Genomic DNA, 23,505 nt, shown 5'->3' on the forward strand with positions numbered 1-23,505 from the left:
CCAGGGCATTTCCGTTAGTCACTCCAACAGCCGAACCCACCTCACAGAGTGGTTTTTATGGAGAAAAATAGGAGTGAGCACTAATCATGCTGCCTTGTCAGGATAGAAATCTAACAAATAAATAAATAATAGCAGCCACACCAGAGGGAGAGAAGAAACAAAGAGCTACTTCATCCCCTCCACCTAGAGATCAACTGCCTTTGGTCTTCTCTTAATCAATCCATCAATTAATTAATTACTGGTGCTTATATGCCCTTGGGGGGCAGCTGTGTTCCCCCAATTGTTTTTATCCTAGCTGGTCATGGGAGAAAAACTTGTTTTTCCTTCCTCTTCATCTGTTTTCCCTATGCATCATGGTTTTTTTAGATTATAAAGCTAAGGTCAAGGAGTGTCTTATACAGATATTTATAAGCTCCCCCGGGAGACCTTTTGAGGGAGAGGGGACAAAAATGTGGTAAAATGAATAAATGCATTTATGCAGACAGAATAAATGACTCAGCATCCCATTAAGAGCTAATGCAGTCAGTCGATCATTGTGACCAGTAAACTGTGATTTGGGTTTGAGTATGTTGGGTGACTGCAGCAAATTGGGGTTTATTCAATAAATCTAATTAAGCAAACAATTATTTAGCATGGGCTACACTCCCACCAAAGAGATCCAAGAATTCAAAATGACAGCCACGACCGTGTGATTGAAGCCCCCTCTTTTTTTTACATGCATTGCAGGGCACCTTAAAAAGATGCAGGACTTTGATCATGCAGTTGTACTTGCTACCTTGACCTTCTTTACCCCTACCCACAGATGCCCCTGGTAAAGCAACTGCTGTATTCTAGACCATATCCATTCACACTGGGTAATCATCAAGCTCTCCAAATGCCCAGCCCAGAAGCCGAAGTTGTGTGGCATCTCAGCTAAAAACATTTGATGTTAGTTCTCATGAATGCTGGGGCCAAATCTTGCCCAACAATTTCTTAGCCTCTAGAACAGTGCTGTCCAAACTTGGCCACTTTAAGATGAGTGGACTTCAACTCCCAGAATTCCCCAGCCAGCATGGCTGGCTGGGGAATTCTGGGAGTTGAAGTCCACTCATCTTAAAGTGGCCAGGTTTGGACAACACTGCTCTAGAAGATTCAATCTCCAATCAGGAGACTTGTTAATTTATTCTTAGTGTTGTAGATCTTATTTTGATTAATTGGTTGATGGGTTAGGTGCCATCAAGTCATTGTCACCTCTTAACCATCACATAGATATACCCTTCATGTCTTCCAACAGTGAGTGCCCCCATCACCTCTGTAATTCAATCCATCCATCTTACTGCTGGTCATCCTCTCTTTCTCTTTTCTTCCCAGCATTGTAGACTTCTCCAGAGAGCTAGGTCTTTGCATAATGTGAACAAAACATTTTACCCTGGTCATTCGTCCTCAAGTGAGAACTCTATGTTGATTTGTTTGATGATCCATTGGTTTGCTTTCTTGGCTGTCCACGGTATTCTCAGGAGTCTTCTCCAACTCCAAAGTTCAAAAGCATCAATATTCTTTTTATTTTTATAGAAGACATGACATAAGAATTATTTAATGACTTAAAAGACATCCTGCAATTATAGTCTGGGTACGACATATTTTTTAAAAAATCCTGACTAACGTAAGAATATCAGAAGAGTAGTTTTGCATAGGTAGTTTCCTTTTTCTTATCTGAAAGCTGCAGCTGTGATGGAGGACAACAAAGGGAAAAAGAAAGGCAGCCACAAAAAACGGTGACTGTGATTTGTGTAATACATCAAACGCCAGCTCACTCCTGAAGATTAAAACATAACTAGGCATATGCCTACCTTCGAACAGAATCATACGAGATGTTCAGGTCCCATATGAAAGATAGACCCACCTCTGGAGAATAAGGTGAAAATTATTGCTCAGAACACACACATACTCACACCCTGAGCACACATGAAAATGATCTCCCAACCATCACTTCAAAAATGACAGCTTTTTATATACAAGGGATTGTTTTGTAGTAATTAAAATGTCAATCTGTTACCGCATAAAAAGGGGCAGGGCTTCAATTGTGTGGCTGCAACCATCACTTTGATTTTTTTCTATCCTCCCTGTGGATACCTCTGCGATATAGAGAAAGACATTCCTCTTAGGAATCCAACTTCCAAAACCAGTTTTCAAATGTCTGAAAATCTCCCTCTTACTATATTCTACTTTTCCCCAGATTTTCCTCTCCTAATGTATTGATTTAAAACATTGACATCTGCTTAGTACCTATGAAAATCCCAAAGCAATAATGTAAAAGCAGTGTTAGGAAATCAAACTATCCATTGAAAAGGCTGGCATCTGTGGGAGTTATGGTTGGAAAGGACAACATAGAAGTTTTTTTAAGAGGAGGAGGAGGAGGAGGAGTCATCAACTCATTGTGACTCTTAGAGACCACATAGATTTTTTTTAAGACTGTATCTAAAATAGGTGTGTTGGACTGAGCCACAAAGGAATCCCATTCCACAGGACCATTGACTCCACAAAACTGGAAAGCCATTTCTGTCCTGTCTACTATCTGTGGCCGTTCACTGTCCAAGACATTGATAATGGGCCTCCTCCAAAGTTACTAGAAATCCAGGAGGCTGATCTGACCATCAATGTTTTTTTTAACACAGCATCACAGAAGCAACTGGGGTGCTTAAGGCCCTCAAAAATGGCCTAGCAGAAGCACAAACCAAATCAAAGCGCAGCTGCTCTCTTTGTGGTTTTAAATCATGATATATTAGTGGCAAATCTGTTTGCCGGCCAAGATTCAACCAATGGCCCACAGCCAGAAAAAGAAGGGGGGGGTCCACAGAGTGCTCCATCTGTTGCTAAATTTAGCCCCTGCTTCATGTTTTTGCATCAGCTCTCAGATAGCACTTGCTATAACAAAATCACACTAGTGTTAACCACAAGCATGTTGTCTAAATAAAAGCATCACAGGTCTAATTTCAAGGGGAGGGGGTTGCAAAAGACTGATCTGAGTGGAATACATGAAGAGTGGGTGAATTCAGCCACTGTTCATTTGACAAATGGGAGTGTTCCCAAAAAGTGGTCCTTTAGATCAGCAGGTCTATAAGTGTGGACCACATACCCCTGAGGTCCCCAAGACACTTTCAGGAGGTCCATGAGGTTAAAGCTATTTTCATAATAATTCTAAGACATTATTTGCCTTTTTCACTCTCATTTGCAAATATGACAGTATTTGTTGCCAATGATAACATTCTAGCTTTCAAGCGAAAATTAGAATTTTGGAAAACTTGTATCTGCCACTATGAGCTTGACAGCTTCCTACTATTTAAAGACTTTTCTGATGAAATTGGTGGTGATATCAACTAATGTAATTTTTTTAATATTGTATAATGATATGTGTCTACATTTGGAAAATCTGCATAACTCAATGAATTAATATTTTCCATATCACTAACGCATGATGTTACAAAATCATGCATGGCTAAAAGATCCATTAAAAGTGCAAGATAGAGTAATGGATTTTAACAGAACAGTATGAAAATTTCAGATTCCACATTGCAACTAACTTCTAAGAAACTACCATTTGTTGAATTTTGGTGTAGTATCAAACAAGAATATCCACAATTACCTGAAAAGACTGTAAATATTCCTCCATTTTCCATCTACATCTGTGTGCGACTGAATTTTCTTCATATTTTGTTGTTGTTCAGTTGTTAAGTCGTGTCCGACTCTTCGTGACCCCATGAACCATATTGCACCAGGCCTTCCTGTCCTTCACTGCCTCCCTGACTTTGCTCAGTTTCATGCTCATTGCTTCAGTGATGCTCTCTAACCATCTCGTCCTCTGCCGTCCCCTTCTCCTTTTGCCTTCAATCTTTCCCAGCATCAGGGTCTTTTCCAAAGAGTCCTCTCTTCGCATTAGGTGACCAAAGTATCTGAGCATGAGCTTCATTATCAATCCCTCCAATGAGCAATCAGGGTTGATTTCCTTTAAGATTGATTTCTTCATATACTTTAACCAAAACAACATATCACAACAGACTGAAGGTGATGGGGAGGGACGGAGAGAAGGTTGGGAGATGAACTGTTAGGTGCAGATGGACTGTTATCTGGATCTCAGGAATGTCCAAGGCGGTACCAGCATGAGACCCGGAGAGAGTTGTGGACATGTACAACTGAGAAACAAGACAGAAGTGGGGAGTGAAGGGGAATGAGGTAAAAATAAGTTTTGGCGCACGTGGGATTCAGTTCCAGCTAATTTGCTTTAGAGCTGTGCACTTCTTTCCAATAAATGAACTTTTCTTTGAACTTGCATTGGTTTCAATGGGAGTTGCTTTCATTGGGAACTGAGTACCGCAGTTCTTACATGCAGAAGCAGATATAGAGAATTCAGCAGCCTTCTATTAAGCCAGGCATTAAAGAGATTTGCAAAAATGTAAAACAATGCCACTCTTCTCCCTAATCTTGTTTGTTTTGGAATATATCGTTGGTTTTGGTAAAAAAAAAAAAATCATTTATTATAATGGGTTTATTATTGTTATTTTTAAATGAATTAATAAGTATTTTAAAAATTTCTAATACAGTAAGTATCAGTAGATACAACCCACATAAATAAAAGTTTTTTGGGGTCCTCAATAATGTTTAAGAATGGAAAGGGATCCTGAGGCCAAAATGTTTGAGAGCTCCTGCTTTAGATGAAGGATGACCTGGCCATTTTCTACAAGGTGACAGAGAAGACAATATTCCCCGATTGAACTAGCCCAAAAATTTGTAACATAGTGCCCCCAGGTGCCAGATCCTTTATGAGTCCTTAGATGGAAGGTATACAATGCAGACTTTTGAAAAATAATCATCAAAGTACTGCAATTGTGTCAAACACATGAGATCTCGGGTGTCAAAATCTCATAAGATTTGGGGCAATTCAATTTTGTTTTTAAATTGCCTGAACAGTTACCAACCCCTGAGCATAAGGTTCACAACACCATAATAGCAAGGTCCTGAGACATTATCTTGCCAATCTTTGCATTATTGTGATATTGGAAATGGAGAAGGAAGGAAGGAAGGAAGGAAGGAAGGAAGGAAGGAAGGAAGGAAGGAAGGAAGGAAGGAAGGAAGGAAGGAAGGAAGGAAGGAAGGAAGGGGCTGCATAAAGAGCAGTCTTTCCCAATTTGCTGCCCTCCAGATGTGCTGGAACCATACTTTCCAGAATATCCATCTGAGACATCTGAGGGCTGCAGTCTCAACACTTTAGAAAAATACCAGGATAGGACACATTCCTGATTTTGCTTGTTTTAAGAACAAAAAGAGATCTTCTGCCCTTCCACGCCCCCTTGTGGCTGTGCCCATGGTTGTCAGCCTCTAATAAAACTATTTCGTCTAGAGTCCATCTTCACTTGCTGTTCACAGCAGCGCTTGAATGGACTGGCAATTCCAACGTTATCCTCTGTGCATATGACACCAATCCTACCTTATATCGAACCTCTAATTTAAATGGTCTTATCTCATTGCGCGGTGTTTCTTCCTTAAGTGAAGGGAGGCCCATGGTGTGAAAATCTGATGGGTTGGAAGACATCTAATTTTTAAGCAAGATCTAACTGCCCTCCAGTTGACTCTGGATGGAGGGCAGCTCCATTTCTTTCTTCAGCCCTGCCCACCTTGTGGCCTTCCATACATTCCTCCTCAAGAAGTTTGACCTTGGAAAGTAATCAAAGTGATTACTTGGAAAGTTATGCGGCAGCCCCCGCTCTTTGGAACATTCTGCCCCCGGAGATGCGATTGGCCCCCTCACTCCTGGCCTTCTGTAGGGCTTTGAAGACCTGGTTCTGCCACTTGGCCTGGGATGGGGAGGGAATACTTCAAGCATGGGGATGGCTAGCCCCATAGAGACCTCCTGTCTTCAGCCTCAGATTTTTCATCTTCTTGGACTCTCCCTCCCCTTTTTTAGTAATGCTTTTAACTGATGTTTTATGTATTTATATATATTTATGTTTTTAATGTTTGTTGTGAGTCGCCCAAAGTTCCCCCATCAGGGGGAGATGGGTGGGTGAGAAATTTAATGAATAAATAAATAAATAAATCAGGTGGCGGTGGTGGTGGTGGTGGTGGTGGTGGTGGTCTTCTTCTTCTTCTTCTTCTTCTTCTTCTTCTTCTTCTTCTTCTTCTTCTTCTTCTTCTTCTTCTCCTTCTCCTCCTCCTCCTCCTCCTCCTCCTCCTCCTCTCCCACTGTTTCATCCTGGCTTTTAAAAGCTATTCTCAAATCTTAAAGCTCTACTTCTGGTGGTTGGCAGAAGACAACAGCAACAAAAAATCCCTGCCTTTAACCATCAAGCCAGGACAGCAATAAACATGACAAGGGAAACATTTTAGTTTAGTTAATGTGAACGACCCTCCACTTTCTCTTTCCCATCCAACTGCTTTGCACCTGTCAAAAGAACACAGGCAGAAGGGGGATGGACCGCTAGCTCCATGACTGACTCCTAATGGAGTTTGGTCAGGCCACGATTGAAATAGAAATTCAACTCTTCTTGGCTTTTTTTTTAAAGTCCTTTGTGAATTGATAAGGAGCTGGCACCAACTGATAGCAGTGGCCTAATTTGCATAGAAATAGGCTCACAGCTCCAACAGTTGACAGTAATTTTAGAGAACAGATTCCTGCTGGAAAAAAAAATGGAAACAGGGTTCTTCTTCCTCTCCAAGAGAAAAGGAAATGAAGGCTTTAAACCTACGAATTCAGAAGAGTGAGGCCAAGTCTGAATTCACATTCTAAGACACCTTTGAAGGCAAGCCTCCCTCTCTTCCACTAAGGCAACCTATGCACGTGCATCAAAGTGCAACTTTGCAATAAAACAGGATTGGCCACCACAAGATCCTCAGTGTTGCACCTTTCAGAAATGATATCACAGTCCAGATCTGGGGACTGACAGGCTTCACTAGAAACAAGCTGGAGGTGATGATGATGAATCATGATGGTGGAATCCCAGGGTAGTTATTCCAACAGCCTTGACTGTTCACAGAATCTCCGTTGTCTCAGCAGACTTACAAACAATATATTTTTGAGCAGTCTTCCATCTCTACCTAGTGGATAAAATCGTCAGATCTCCTCCTCTGAGCCTGAAGCCTTCACTCTGTCTCAGAGGGGAAATGTGACAATCTGACAGTCCCACCCCACCCCACCCCACTCCCTGGCATTGCCAAGAACCTGAGAAGCAGACACAGACTGGCTGGGTCAAATATTTCAAGTGCAAATGGCTTCAGTGAGTGGCTAATTCCCAGGGGCTCTATCCATAATTAGTTTAAAATACCAGCTCCATGTGAAAATGGCATAGAACCATCCATCTTGTTTCATTTACATACTAACGGAAGGGCTGGCTTTGACAAGTGATCATGTTCTTGGATATTTAGAGAATGGCAGAATAATATTAGATGTCTTTGTATGCTACCCTATAATTGATGTTCTGCTTTGTTAGCAGTAAAATCCATACAGGTTTTTGAATGGAAGTTTTTTTAATCCAAAAAACATGTAAATTTAAATGGGTAAAACCATCAGGAACAATATACCGAAGAGGCAGAATTGAGGGTGACAACAAACATGTTAAGATTTTTTTAAAAATTGGAATAGATAAAAGCTGACTTAAGGGGGGGGGGGACGTTTAGCTTGCTTTGTTTTTGATAGTCATTCTGGAAGATCCAAATGAAGGATAATCCAAATTATCCTTTAAGGATAATGTTTAGCTTGCTTCCATGTACCTGCCAGCCTAAAGTCCATAACTGGCTCCACCTTAATGTCTTTTGGAAGAAACCACAACTCTCGATTCACAAAAGACCCACACAATGCCTTTGACAATTTCTCTCACTGAACTCCAGAACTAATGCTGGATTTTTCCCACAAGAACTAAGTAGAACTCACATATTACCACCTCTAGGAGAACGAGAACCTGCACGTTCCTCAACCTGATGTCCTCTAGATGATGGCTTCAGTTCCCAGGATCCTAAGGAATGCCTGGTGAGAATTCTGGGATTTCTCTCTCCTTAATCATGGTTTGTAGAATCAATGGCAATCAGCTATGTGCAAACTGCAGCTTACTACCCACAGCAGTGGGGTTCACATGTCACACAAGCATGTAGTTCACATGGCACACATATAGTTTGTTGACACATATGTCAACAATTGGCTTAGTTTGAAGCATGAATCAGGACAGAGAGTTTCACTCAATACATGGCAACCCATGGTTTGTTTTTTCCCATGAAGTCATCATTAATCAAATTCAAAAATCAGTTGATCCTGATTTCCTCCCTCCCCTCCATTCATTAATCATTGTCCTCCACTTCAATGTTAGAGTCAGATTCAATTAACTCCAGTGCTATCTGACTTCAGAGTAGCATGCCACTTGTTGGGAGTCTAAGATGTAGGAAAGGTGTATGTGGGCCAGGAGATGGAGGTTGGGGACACCAGGATGGGGTACAAGGGGATGGTGGGGGAAAACTGGGATGAGATACGAGATGGTGGTGAGAGAGAAAGTGTTGGGAGATAGATGCAGTAGTGAGATTAAAGTGCTTGTATCAGCAGATCCCACAGGCTTGTGGGATCCAGAAAGAGGCAGCAGAAATTGGACACTCAGTAACCAGAAGACATATGGGAGATGTAGCTGGTGCATGAATTTGTGGAGTCCTTCAGTGACAAGAAAGGAGGAGGAGGTGGCGGCCTAAGGGACCCAGTTTCCCTTGGTGGCCACTATCTTCACTATACTGTGGACTGGAGGATATTGCTCAGCAAAGTCCAGATCAGTAGAGCTCTGTGCTCATCTTGGGGTTTTCATTAGATTACCATTATTGATTTTGTCCCCCAACATTTAGGGATGCTGCTGCAGTGTGCATGGCTAAAGCAATCACTCTACCTAAAGACGAAAAGCTGCGCTCACACGCCAAGGCTGGTATTATGGACAAACCTGGATACAGCAATGTTAAAGGGCAACAAGAGAAGCTGATTTGCAGCTCATTTGAATCAAAACCTTCTGGGCTGTGGTGGGAATTTGGAGCTGGCCAACAGAAGGCAGATAGGAGGCCAGCACCCCAAGAGGGGACCTTGTGGCATATCCCAACCAGTTGGGATGTCCTTGGGGAAGCTCCCAAAATTAAAGTACATGAGCCAGCACACAAATGTGTGCAAGACTGACAACAAGAGCCTTTTGCCCATAGAGGCTGGCAGACCAACTGTGATTTTTTCTGCTCTCTGGGGTTAAGTGAAGTCCTGGGAAGACTACTGTAACACACTTTTCTTTGGACTCCTCTTGAAGGCTGTTTGGAGGCTGAAGACAGTACAGAACAGCAAGATTTGCTTCCTTACTAGGAGGATCTTCGAGGTGCATCTAACTTGGGACTTACTTCATCTACACGGGCCACCCCTTTGCTCCTGGACCCCTAAACACGTCAGGGACAGCTGGCCCTCCCTGGTGTCCTCCAGAGGTTTTGGGCCATGATATTTGAGAATGCTGAAAGTCATACTCCTGATGCATGGAGGATGTGAAGTTAGGGTTGGTTAATGTCAGGCATGTATGTCAAAAATCCAGTTCCTGCTTTAGCACTGAGGTGGGGAGAGGTGATGACAAAATTTCTCCATTTCATCCTGCATGGGGAGATCTGGCCTGGAGGATTATTGGGGGGGTGGGAGAGCATGGCCTTCCCATCTGACCCACAGACATAGCACCCAATTGCCAACTTTGTCTGTGGGAGTTGGAATTAAAGAAGCAAATGGTGATTCCCCCACCCAGCTTCTTATTCGGTGCGACTAATACGCCCAGATATCTCCATGCAGATAATAAGCCAGACCTTAATAGACCATTACTTACAATCTCAAAATACAAGTGTGCATAATTGACTTGCAACTATTTATAAAAGCTAGCAAGCTAATTCAATAGAACCGTAACTCAGCTTTTTCCCTTTCAAGAGCCAGTCATTATTCCTAGACAGATAAAGTCTGTGTCCTGAAACAGGCGAGTGTATTAGCATTTAATCCTTAATTACATGCATAGCTGCAGTGTTGAAAAAGGGCATCTGAACAAGCCATCGAGGGAGTAGCTAAGGGTTGCTGCTGTCTACAGGCTGCCAGGTTTTTTTCTTTTTTCTTTAATCATCATTTTATTCCAGTTTACCAATATAAAAGACGAAGACAAGCTAAAGAAAATATAAAAACTAAAGAAAAGAAAAAGGGAAGTGCAACGAGATAGAAAAAAGAGAACAGAGCAAAGATGATTCTCCCTCCCTCTGGAGAAGTATTAATAATGTCAGTAACTTAACACCTTCTCTGGTATTTCAAAAAGAAAAAGAAAAAAGATTTCTTCTTCTCATAATCTCATCTCTTATCAATAATCGAAGCATAAAACCTCACCATTTATTTTATTTATTTATTTATGCATCACATTGATATAGCCGCCCACCTCACACAAAGCCATTAAAATAAAAGAACAAGTGAATAGAAACAAGCATTATAAAAAGATAAAAAGTTACTATTAGAATAAAAACATGATCACACATTTTTAAAAATAGATTTTAGAATATATATAGCATTCTGTCCTAATCAGCAAAAATCCATTAAGAGTTAGCTATTTTTTTTCCCCTTGGGTAACATGAGGCTCCCTTTCCTTCCCTCCTGGCCATCAAAGTAGGAAAAGTAGAGTTTGGGGAGGCAGAGGCCATTCCCTCCCCCCTTTTCAGGGGTGCCGCCATCTTGACTTTTTTGACCATACCCTGCGGACATTTCTGCCTTCCCCTTTGAACCAACCCGATCGCCCTGGAGTTCCAGGCCCTGCACCCCGAGCCTGTCTTCAATTCTCCACGCGGCTTGGGATCTTCTCAACTGCTTTCCCGTTCCTTCCAAGTCCGCGTTCGGACGAGGCAAACGGCAGGGTCGCCGAACGCTAAAACATCTCCAGAGCTCAGGACCGAGAGAACTCGAGGAATCGTTGAGCCGCAAGTCACGATGCAAACCGCGGCCAACGGCGCACGGATGCCAACATGCCCCCCATAGAAGCTCTTGAAGCCAGCCCCGAAAAGGACACAGCGTCGGCACCAGGGGACTCTCCTCCAGCCGCCGAATTTTCCTCTTCCCCGACGAAGAGCGCTGAAGAACCCGACGGCTGGCGGAGTTTGCCGGTGCCGCACTTCTCTGCCGTCCAGCCGGGCGAGAAAAACACCCGCCTAGCCGGCTGATCCGGCGCCGCCGCCAAAGACTTTCTTTCCTCGGCTTTAAGCTGCCTGCCTCCCTCCCTCCCTCCTTCCCTCCCAGGCCCCAGGCCCGACCGGGCCTTCCCAGCAGACTCACATGATGCCCCCGCAGCCCCCAAGCCCGTCTCCGCCCTGCCCAGTGCGCCGCTCCAGCCTTGCAAGATGCAGCCTGCCGAGCATCAGCCGAGAAGCCGCCGGGCGCCCTGCGTGGTCGCGCTGGGGCTGGCGCTGCTCTGGGGGACTGACGGCCTTCCAGGGGGGCTCCCTGCGCCGGGCGCGAGCGCTCAGCACCTCCGCGAGGATCCCGGTAGGGCCGGGCGGGTTCCCCTTCGGCTCTTCAAGCCGCCCCTCCGTGTCCTGCGCGCGCTATCCCGGGAAACGGGGACCTTCTGGAAGTGGGGGGGGGGGGTCCGTCCGCGCGAGTCTTCTGGACTCTCTCCTTGTGAGTAAGTTGTGTTCAATGCAGCCAGGTTACTCTCAGATATGTCCATGCAGGCACACGAAATGAATTGGGATGATGAGGATGAAGAGGATAAGGCATAGATTATGGTTTAAATCAATGGGATCGCCACAACTAGTAGCACTGATACTGAGCATGTTTTAAGGTATAAGATGTTCTACTGTATCCAGATTGTATTCAGAGCTTTCATTCCAGAGCATGATTTGACTGGCTGGTGAGCGTTGGGGATCGTTCCCAGGTTGGGGATCCTCTTGAAATACACGTACTTGGTTTCTGCAGAAGAGGCTCTACCTGGAGAAGTTCAGTCTTGTTGGGGGTGCCACGAAGGGCTTTTAGGCTGCTCCCCACGTTCTGCTAATGGGTGGGAAATAACTAGGAAAAGAACCAGAATTGCTAGGGATGAGGGGGTTACTGACAGAGGTCTGGGCATCCTTTCCTTCCAAGAGCAGAAAAGATTTTGGAGACAGCTGCATGTCAGCCTTGCGAAGTAGTCCAGACAAGAAGCACACCCAGAAGTACTAGCTCTATCTGTATTGTAAGGTTATATTAACAGAATCTTGCAGGTCTGAAAGTACATCTCTTCCCCTCACCTTTACTGTCCAAGAAACTAGAGAGGGACTCTTCTGAGACGTTTGCCATGTCCCCATTCCTTCTGCGGGCTCAGCTACTGCTTATCTGACCATTCCTAGTCTGTGGCTCTTCCTTCTGACTCCCAAGGTCATTCCTACATACCGTTCCGCTGCAAGAATCAAGCCATCCTCTAGATGAGTGTTTCTCAACCTTGGCAACTTGAAGATGCATGGACTTCAACTCCCAGAATTCCCCAGCCAGGTTGAGAAACGCTGATCTAGATGGCAGGAAAGTGCCAACGTCTTTATGCCTTCTTGCTGGCATCTCCTGGTGGTCTGGAGGTTTGCAATGCAGATCTGGCTGCCCTAATTTAGGAGGTGGGTGGGTACTGTAAATGATTGCAAAAGGAGGTGTGAGATTGGTGTTGAGAGAGGCCCCAAGTTGGTCCACCTCCCTCTCTTTCCCTTCACCGCATCCAAAGCAAAGAGTTCAGGGGATGTGAGGTCCTGCCGGACAAGACTTTAGCTGCATCTGGCCATGAAACCTCAGCCTTTGCAATACCACGAGCTTCTTAACAGTAAATGAATATGTGGGTTCCCAAATAAAACTAAATAAGAAATAAATGATAAAGCAGCTGTGATTGGCAGAAAGGTCTGAAACGCCAACCTCACTTTGGGCTAGGATCCCCTGGGGGGTTGGAGTTTGCACTTAAAAACCCTTCCACTAACCCAGTGTTTCTCAACCTTGGCAACTTTAAGATGCGTGGACTTCTTTGCTGGCTGGGGAATGCTGGGCGTTGAAGTCCACGCATCTTAAAGTTGCCAAGGTTGAGAAACACTGCATTAACCCATTCTTAAAGGAACTGCAATTATCTAATTGTCCTAATTGCTGGAGTTCACATACCACACTAATCCCCAAATATGCTGACTGGGGTCCCAGGACGGGGAAACAACCCAGCAGCTTCGAATCACGCACTACAGAGTTGGCCTTTTTTTTTACAATCTTTCTGCTGCATTGATAGAGGGACCCCGCTCTTTCATTTGCAAGCCCCTCCTCTCTGTTGTCAGCTTGCTCTGGCCCCGGGTCCTACTTCTCCTGCCGGAATTAGATGAGAAGACTTCAACTGGGATAAATTGAGTTAGGGTCAGCCAACGCACTTCGTTTTTTGAGGCGAAGAATTGGCTCTTTCTGCCAGAAGGAAGGGAGACCATCCTGGTAACTTCTGCGGGGCCCCCCAGTGTTTCAGAGTAAATCTATGTATAGGGTTTGTTTTTAGTGGATTTTAATGGATTGAGTAGTTAATTATTTATAGGGTATTTTAATTGTTTATAGGGTTTTGATTTTTAATTGTGAGCCGCCCAGAGTCACCCAGTGGGGGAGATGGGTGGCATACAAATGTAATAAATAAATAAATAAATAAATAAAATCTATTAAAGCAGCTGAGATGCGCCCTTTGTGGAATTAGGGCTTCCTGACCCTTGCTTTACAGAGAACGAAACCCGCTGTATTCTCTCTCCGTCGTCGGAATTCCCAGAAGGGTTTTTCACCCCGCAGGAACGAGAAGAAGGTGGCGTTGTGATCTATTTCATCATCATTTTTTACATGTTCCTGGCGGTGTCCATTGTCTGTGATGATTACTTTCTCCCCGCCTTGGAGATGATCAGCCACAGTAAGTCCCCGGTGTGTCTGCATGGGCTGTCGACAATAGGCTCTCTTGTCTCCTTCACAACACCAAATCGCTGTTCGAGATGATTCCGCTCACAATGCGACTGCAGTTTAGAAAAAGTTAGGCAGCGTTTTGGGGCTTATTCTAAGAGAAAGGATCCGAAGCAAGGAGCATTATGGCTAGCAAAGAATTCGAGGATTATCTCTTGTGCACCATCAGAAGTGAACAAATGGCGTTCTTTGTGGAGCCAAAGTGCTGGGAGCGTATTCATCTCCTCTGCAGATAAAAAAGGCTTTGGGAAAGCTGCTGTGAAATATGATCCAGACAGATGTGATCTTTCATTATTTCAATTTATATGGCTGCCCATTTCAACTACATGACTGGACAGCTTACTACACTTGAAAACGATATAAAAGAACCATATAAAACCATGCTTAAATCATGGTTAACTGAGTCCCCCCAACTGACCAGGTTCGCATACACAATGACCGATACATTAATCACATGGCGTCAATTCTCACAATCTGCTAGGCTAAAATATGGTTGACTCTAAGAATTAAAATTCCAGTCTGCTTTTCTTCACTACCCAATGGATTTCTAGGGTAAGTTGCCATTTCTGGCTATGAGAACCGGCCAGCTGTGGAAACTTGGTTTACTCTAAACCATAGTTGGTTTAACCACAACTGATTGAAGACTGAGCTGGATCTGTGCAACATATTCATCCATATGTTTACAGGTCACAGTGAGTGAATTCACACAACACGCTGAGCCAAACCCAAATCAGTGCTATTATGGCTTCCTGCAATGTGTGAACTTGGCCACTTGATTGAGAGGAATACTTTCACTCCCGTTCTGTTGTATGAATATCACAACACTAGTGTGAAACTAAATCAGATTATACATCTTCTCTGGTTTTCAGCAGCAGGTCTCTGAAAGCACAAGCAATGATCTTTCTTACCCATGACCTGACCCTTTCAGCCTCTGCAAAATCCAGGGTTGGCATCAGAGGCCTTCCATACAAAATGTGTGCCCTACCCCAAATGAGAGTCCCATTCTAAACAAATATGAATTCTTTACTGCAGATGGACATCAAATCAAATCTGCATCTATAATCAAGATAATTACATACTATAAAACTACCCTGCTGCTTGAGGTTTGAAACCCATCGCCAATGGCATCTGAGCAAGAGGTCAAAAAAGTCAAGATGGCACCTTCACAGGAAAAGGGCAGGTGCTTTGACTGCACATTGCTATCGTGGCTTTTTTTACACACACTCCACCAAGATCCCTGCCCATCTCCCTTCCTGTTGCTTTATATGACTGAGTCCACTTTGAGCCAAACTATGGTTTTTCAACAATAGTTTATTGACTATGGTTTCCCCTCCCGCCAGTGAAGGGCCTTTAGGCAGAATGAATTATAATTTCATTCATGGCTCTATTTTTAGTCCTATTACACTGATGTCTTGTAAGTTGCTTGGAGTCACTAGAAATGGATAGGATATATGTTGAAGTAATAAAAATAAATAGAGAAATGAAAATATTATACCTAGATTTATACCCATCCCTGATAAATGCATGCATCTTTTCTCCTTTCCCCATTGATCCTTCCTGTAGGCCTTGGCCTCTCTCAGGACGTTGCGGGAGCAACTTTCATGGCAGCTGGTAGTTCTGCTCCTGAATTAGTCACCGCCTTTCTTGGTAAGTCGCACTTTAAACAGAGTTGCTTTCAGTCTTTGCAAGAGCAAAAGTGGGTTCTATCAAGCTCTGCTTCGTTTTTAGGTGTTTTTGTCACAAAGGGAGATATCGGGGTCAGCACCATCCTTGGCTCTGCCATCTACAACCTTCTCGGCATCTGTGCGGCTTGTGGGCTCTTGTCTAGCATGGTACGTGCTCTCAGTTATGATTCTGTTAAACCTTCCACTTACTGCCAAGGCAAATTAATTTGGGACCAATTCAGTGTATTAGCCAGATAGGATGTAATCAACTGGGGGTACCAAAAAACCTTTAGCATCGTAGTTATTGAGATCTTGGTACTTTTAGAAGGTTGACAGCTAGAGAACATAAACTCTAATCCAAGTCGCATCCAGTGGTTTTACTGCAGACGGAAATATGTTAGGCTAAGTAGAATGAAGTTGCTTATTAGGTATATCGACATTTTTAGGGCATTTTCAGACGGAATTTGGGACACGTCAACCAAAGCATGCTTGATGGAAGTCATGGGGATCAATGGCTATTAGTTGTGATGGAATCGTATTTCCTCTAAAAGCCTTCTGTTGGGAAACTGGTGGGCTTCCTTGTGGACTTGGTTGGCCCCTGGGAGACTGCTGCACTAGATGGGCCTGGGGCCCAATCCAGCAGGGCACCTCTGATGTTCTTGAAGCATCATTTGTTATGAACACTTGAAAAAGCTCACAAAATCAGAATGTCTCGTTGTCCAAATTGTATTCTCTAGGTTTCAAATCTCTCTTGCTGGCCATTGTTTAGAGATTGCTTGGCTTACATTATTAGTGCCGGAGCAGTTCTCGCCATGATTGCTGACAACCAAGTTTACTGGTAAGTGTTCCGTGAAAGTACTGCCTTCCTTTATTTTATTCAGATAAAACTGGACAGAAAGCAATGGCTGCTAATATATGCACTGTGGATCATTTAAACCAGGGTTCCTCAACCTTGGCGACTTGAAGATGTGTGGACTGCAAGAAAGTCCATCACTCTGTCCGTCTCTCCATCCATCCATCCATCTGTCCATCCGGCCGGCCAGCTGTCCGTCCGTCACTCTGTCCATCTGTCTGTCTGTCCGTCCGTCACTCTGTCTGTCCGTCCATCTGTCTGTCCATCTCTGTCCGTCCTTCTGTCTGTCCATCCATCTGCCCGTCCGTCTGTCTGTCCATCTGTCCTTCTGTCCGTCCATCTGTCCTTCTGTCCGTCCATCTGTCCATTCCTCTGTCTGTCCGTCACTCCGCCCGTCCATCCGTTTGAGTGTCCATCCATCCCTCTGTCTATCTGTCCTTCCGTCTATTGCCTAAGACAGCAGTCAGACAGACGGATGCTTCTTCCATCATTTTCTCTCCTTGAGTAGCCACCAAGTGTTTTTTTGCCTATGAAGTTTTGGAGTACTGGGAATAGGTCCAAAGATTGAGCTATATGGAATTCCCTGCTTTCAAAGAAAAACAATTATTTGTTTTGGTGTCTGTCAACAAAGAATCAAACAAAGCTTCAGAGCATTTTTTTTCATTCCAGTAGGGAGATCTACTTTATCTCAGAATAAAACAAATGAAGAAACAAAGCAAAGAAACTTAACTTATTAAAAATAGATCCTATTCACCTCTTTAGACAAACAGTGTGAAGTTTGGAGGAGGACAGACCTCCAAACCACTGCCTTGTAACTGATTAAATCCTTAAAACTTTAAGAAAAGTGAAATACATACATCATTTTTACTGAATATTTTAATTACAGTAATAAAAAGATAATACAAACTAAACTCAGAGAAAGGAAAATAGAAAGAGAGAGTAAAAAGTGCAAAGAAAAAAAAAGGAAAAGGAAAAAGGGAAATAAAAAAATATATACGAAGAAGTGACATCTAATCTTCATCACAAGTATAAACAAGTTTGGTAGCTCTTCACCCCCTATAAAGTTACAAACAGATATTCTTCTTCCCATAAACCATCCTTTATCTATAAGCAAATTCATAAGACATCAACCTTTCAATCCTGGTGTCAGCAAAAACTCCATAAAGGAAGGAATATAAAGTTGGTTTATTTGATCAAGGTTAAAATAAGACATTTTTGATGCCGGGGCTAGATTCACAATTAATTTAGTTCATGATTTCTTAAATAGGTCACTGTTCATGCAGCATATTACACCATAAGGAATGCTTTCAAACCACAGTGGTTGGGTTCACATGTTAGGCCAGAATCATATCCAGTATGTTGTGGCTTAGTATGACTAAGTATAACTTATATAACTTAGTATGACTAAGTATAACTAACCAGGTTAATGAAGGAGTCATTAGTCTTAATATTATAAGAAACTAATATTGACCATTTCTAGCAATCTCCAACATAGCTTACAAGAATAAGACTTTAATGAAATCCTTAAATATTTCCCATAATATCATATCAGAACTCCTCTCAAATATTCTAAAGTGTGCCTTTAGGTGTAAGTAACCAATCAATGCACTTATTAAACCAACCATGCACCCTAAAGATAATGTGGAAAAGCAAAAAGATAGCGACAAGTTGTCTAAATCAGGGTTCCTCAACCTTGGCGACTTGAAGATGTGTGGACTTCAACTCCCAGAATTCCCCAGCCAGCAAGACAGACAGATGGACAGACGGACGGGTGGATGGACTGACGGACAGACAGATAGGCCTTTCAAGAAAGAAACTCTATCACTGGAAGAAGGCCAAAAACACCCAGGAAACCAGAAAGGGAAGCAAAAGGGTGCCGTTTTTATCTTTAAAAGGGCAAGTGTGATTATGTATGAAATGGACAATAGTTTGGAAGAAAAAGGGGGTGAGAAATGTCTTTCCATCACTCCTAATAACAGAAGCTGGCCTCATCTATCAAGGCTGTAGGTATAGCTCCTGACACCATGAAGCTTTGGCTTACTATTGTAAAATACAACAGGTCTCATAGGTACTTTGGTCATGATTTTGTATTTCGGGTGACCCCACCGCTGTGTTTTATAATCATACATATCATTTAGTCTGCTGTGTGAGCTTATTGAACTATGGTTTACTCGTGAAACCATGTTTAAGCTAACCATGAAGTTGTGAATCCAGCCCATCCCCATCTTTTTCACCCATCCTTGATCCCAGTTCTTTTCAGCCATGTTTTGAAAGTGTTGTTCTAGAAGGGAGGATTGTAGCAAATTGCATATTCCATACATGTCCATTAATCTCATTGAATAAAATCACCTGTTAAATCATCTGTCACTTCTAGCTCCCATTTGGAAACAAGATAAGAGGAAAAGGGTCTCCTCAATTTCTGCAAGGAATACTTTTCAAGCATTATTTGGCCACCTGTGTTCATTTGGGACACAACAAAAATGCTCCGGTGTGCCAGAATTCTTTGAATGAGTAGTCCAGTATGTGGAATATGATCTCTAGATCATACGGACAGCTAGCTCCCAAGAAGGTAGTGTCCTGGCATACCAAATCATAATGCTACGCAGAGAGGTTGCCAGCTCCTTATTCAGATAGGTATTTTAGCGAGAGAAGATACAGAGTCTTCAGTCTTTCATCCCACTCCTCTGCAGTTGATTGCAGTGGCAGATTGAGGGCCTGAGTCATCTTGAATGGTTTTTGTGTGGGAGGAGCTCATTGCAACAAAGAATAATTCTCCAACCACAGGTGCAACCTGTGTATCTCTTGCATCTGGCTGGTGCTGGTGGACCTTGGGGATGGAGTGAGAACACAGAGCAAATGGTATAGTGAAATGTCCCCATTTTTTATGCAGACTAGATAGAACCTGATATACTTCGACTTCTTCTGGTCAATCACATCTCTTTAGTCCTCATGCACAAAGCCTACAGTCGGAAACAGTTGGAGCTATTATAAAGGCAGACACAGAAAATATTGTTCAATCATAAAGTATGCGTATTGGCATGAAATTCAAACTGTACAATCTGCGGGAACAGCTGGAAAATACATGTGTTCTGAACTCAAGACAACTGCTGAGTGCAGTGGGCAATGTTGAGAAAGATACGTTGACTTGCTTCATACAACAGTTCTGTCAAGGTTTGTTGTTGGATAAGCTGCAACTGGCTAGGTTGGCATACCACATCAAACCAAAATGGAAGGGTTCATACAACCTGCTAAGCCCCAAACCAATTGCTCTTTCTTTTGATGTAACAGTGTATAAACCCTGGTCTCATCGCCAATGGAAAACATCATTCTGGACACTGACTTTCCAAAATCATTTGTTCTGTAGAAAGATACAAAATGCAGTGTCTCAAAAAAAGAAAAAGAAAAAAAAACCCTGTGAACCTTAATGGACGTTGACATGAAGTTTTTACTTTGTCTTAGGTACGAATGTGCTTCACTCCTGTTAATATACGGAGTTTATATTTTAGTACTCTGCTTTGACATCAAAATCAACCAATATTTCATGAACAAGTTTAGTTCGTGCTGCACCTGTTTCTTGGTGACTATGGAAGAGGCTGAAGACCAGCCACTGTCTGGATGGAGAGAGGAGACTGAACCACTTGTTCGGCGACAATCAAGAGCAGACAGCGACATTTTTTGTGAGTCTGATTACACTCAACTTTCAGCAAGCTTACATGGACTTGATACAATTTCTGAAGGTATGTTTACCAAGAGCCCCTTTAGAAAGTGTTGCAAGAGCTGCTAAGATGGATGGATGGATGGATGGATGGATGGATGGGTAGATAGATTTGGAATCATAAACCCCAAATTACAAGGCAAGTAGTATCTCTTTTATTCATCTTTATATGTTTCAAATGCCTGAAATAGTTTAGATGCAAAGGTATCTAAATGTCTGATAACAAATAGGTCAAGACTGCCATGACTAGTATGCAGAGAAAGGTTGTGTTAAGTGTACATTTCCCCCATTCACACATTGGCTCCTGAGATACCTGTGGGGCAAGCCAAGGACAAATACCTACTTTTTGCTTATAGTTACACTGTTGTTTAATTTCCAAGACGCCTTAACTTTACTGTAAGACGTCAGGAATCACTGCAAATTTTCAGATTTTTATATATAGAGAAAAATGTACTGGAATAATGAAGCCCTATAAATTTATAATAGAGATAACTTTGTAAAGAACTAAAATAGCTGCATTATCATCAAAATTCTGTGTCTGTGTGTATACACATATACATACACACACACATACATATGCACATCAGGATCTCATTTCTTAAATGGTTCTTGTCATCTGACAGACCTTCCAAGTGTGTTCACCGTGCCTGAAGCAGATTTGAAGAGAGTTCTGTGGGTAATCGCCCTTCCCATCATTACTGTACTTTATTTGACGACTCCAGACTGCAGAAAACCGTTTTGGAAAAAGTGGTTCATGCTGTCCTTCTTCATGTCAGCAGTGTGGATTTCTGCTTTTACATACATTCTTGTATGGATGGTAACCATAGTGGGTAGGTTTACATCCTAGTTGTATTAGCCTGCCTTCTACAGCCAACACAGCAAAAGCATCTTAAAACACAGGACTTGATTTCAGTGATGCTTTCGCAGAGATCACACTTGAAGTTGCAGATTAGAGGTTAAGAGTTAATGCCCGATATTCACACAGCACTGTTTGAGGGTTGGGTACTTGTCTAGAGCACCCAAGGGTATGTTTCTTAAAAAGAATCACTTGGGTGTCATGGCAGGCCAGTCTGCCCGTTCCAAAGTATATGACTGTTTTGAATCTGGCAGCTCCCCTTAGCTCCTGGGGAAGGTAACCCACACCTCGAGTTTGAAAGGTTTTACTTGAGCATCTGATGCAAACCACTACAGGAACAGACTCTTAAGATAAAAGGTAAAACCATTCTAATGAAGGGATTATGTGAAAGGAAAACAAACCTAGCACCCATGGAGACTGACAAGTAGTATGTTCCATTAAGAGTTAATCTGGATAGGAAATGTTTTAAGCAAGGAAACAAGAAATGGGCTTACACGTGTAAAATAAAAAACACTATGGCTTAGATTGGTGCATGAACTCTGTGTTCCTCCAGCCCAGTATTTGCTATACTGGCAGCCTTCTGCACATCAGATGCCATGCGCCGCTGGGCTATAGTTCTTGGCTCAAAGATTCCACATTTGCCTGCAACTATGTACCTACAAGGAGCCTATCCAAAGTTCAAAGCCACCTTTAGATTGTTTCTCATCTATCATTATGCAAGTGAAATAAACAGGAAACAAGTGATGGAAAATAAATGTAGAGTTTGCCTTAAGTAGTAAGCCACTATTGGCTCTATTTAATTCATTTTTAAGCATAGGAAACACAAGTAAAAACTTGTACCTCACATTAAAATACATTTTACAGCAGTAAAGACTGCATTTCACCACTTTCTACAAACTAAATGTCTACCTTATTTTTCATCTGAATTTAGAGTTTTTAGAGCAAGGATTATCAGCAGATTCCACACCCCTCCTTCTATGGGAATGCAAGTGGGCTTTTTCCCCCGCAAGAGTAGATTATTGAGAGAGGTTAGTGCCTCATATGACTTCAAACAGCTCATGTGATAAAGATGCCAAAGTAACTGAAGGGATTAGGCTGGTTATAGCTACTCCAAAGAAGGGCTGCGATTGTCAAGAATAGCAGGCTTCTTTGGTATTCGAAGGAAAGGTTACATAGCCTTCCATTGTATTCAGTGACCAAGTTTTTCAAAACTAAAAAAGCTTCCTCTGTTCTGTTCATGCAGTTGAGAGGTTGCCTGTTTTCTGAATAAAATTATAGCTTAGTTCATTAGCCACTAGGCCACCATATACTAATCAGGTTATTTTGATCTTGAAATGTGACCCCCTGAAATATCACTGTGATTCCTTCCTAATTCATTCTTGAGGAAATGAGACATTTGCTTTTTTCTGGTTACAGGGGAAACCCTGCACATTCCTGAAACTATAATGGGCCTTACGCTATTAGCAGCTGGAACGAGCATCCCAGATACAATTGCCAGCGTCCTTGTGGCTAAAAGAGGTAAGCCCTTTGTGTCTGTAAAGCCGAAACCACTGCAAAGCTGGTAGCCTATGATGAAATGTGATGTCTTTTCCAGTTTTTGGCATCTAGACACCGCAACTTATGCTGGGTTTAAATTCACTAGATTAACAAGCCAACTACATTCAGAATTGCAAGTCCAATTTTTACCTAAAAATTGCTGGCTCCTGTTCTACTTGGGAAGTGAGTGTTAAGTGACTGTTAAGAGACAAAATACTAATTTCACTCTATTTTGGATGAGTCCAGCAATGTCATTCTTAACATTGATTTGAAGGTATTTTCAAACTTGTTAAGATCACATTATGGTCTTGTGGACAAGGTATAGCAGGTGGCTTTTAAGCATAAAATACTGCAGTAAATTTCTTTAAGACTGACATGTTTAATGTGTTTTATCTTGCAGGGAGAGCAGATATGGCGATGTCGAACATTGTAGGATCCAATGTATTTGATTTGTTGTGTTTGGGATTACCTTGGTTTATAAAAACCGCCTTTGTTGACCCATCAGGTCCCGTCCTAGTGAACAGCAGCGGACTGACTTACACTGCCATTTCTCTCATTTGTTCCATTGCTTTTATTTTTCTGGCTGTTCATCTGAATGGTTGGAAATTAGACAAAAAGCTAGGAGTCATTTGCCTTCTGATGTACTTAGCCTTTGCCACGTTATCAATTCTGTATGAACTTGGAGTCATAGGGAACAATCCTATAAAGAACTGTGGCAAATAGTGGGTTTGGCTTTTGGTTTTGTAAAAAAAATACAATAATGAAAAGGTATATATAAGGAATGAAAGGGTCAGTCTCTTCGTTTAGTCAAGAAATAAAAAATCCAAAATCTCCATGGGCTGTAAAACTTCTTTAGAGAAAAATCCACATCATGACATTAAAAAAATCAAGGTAATGCTGAACACGATCAGGAATTAATAA

General features: G+C 42.4%; 1 protein-coding gene across 3 annotated transcripts; it reads left to right on the forward strand.

Moving 5' to 3' along the window:
- The first annotated feature begins 10,405 nt into the window (after positions 1-10,405).
- On the forward strand, positions 10,406-23,417 carry SLC24A5 (solute carrier family 24 member 5). 3 transcript variants are annotated; one of them, XM_088148559.1, is made up of 9 exons: positions 10,406-11,521; positions 13,734-13,913; positions 15,524-15,607; positions 15,689-15,792; positions 16,362-16,462; positions 19,937-20,214; positions 20,816-21,022; positions 22,465-22,566; positions 22,985-23,417. In XM_088148559.1, exons 1-9 carry the CDS (start codon positions 11,377-11,379, stop codon positions 23,305-23,307), a joined length of 1,524 nt encoding a protein of 507 aa, XP_088004685.1. In that variant the 5' UTR covers positions 10,406-11,376; the 3' UTR covers positions 23,308-23,417. The 3 variants fall into 3 exon arrangements, with proteins under 3 accessions (XP_088004685.1, XP_088004688.1, XP_088004686.1); XM_088148562.1 differs by having other exon boundaries at positions 19,937-20,154; XM_088148560.1 differs by having other exon boundaries at positions 13,799-13,913.
- Positions 23,418-23,505: the final 88 nt, after the last annotated feature.

The sequence above is a fragment of the Python bivittatus genome, unplaced genomic scaffold, assembly GCF_059951505.1.
Source record: "Python bivittatus isolate LINGU-HERP-01145 unplaced genomic scaffold, Pbiv_v1 ctg000530_np1212, whole genome shotgun sequence".
Lineage (NCBI taxonomy): Eukaryota > Metazoa > Chordata > Lepidosauria > Squamata > Pythonidae > Python > Python bivittatus.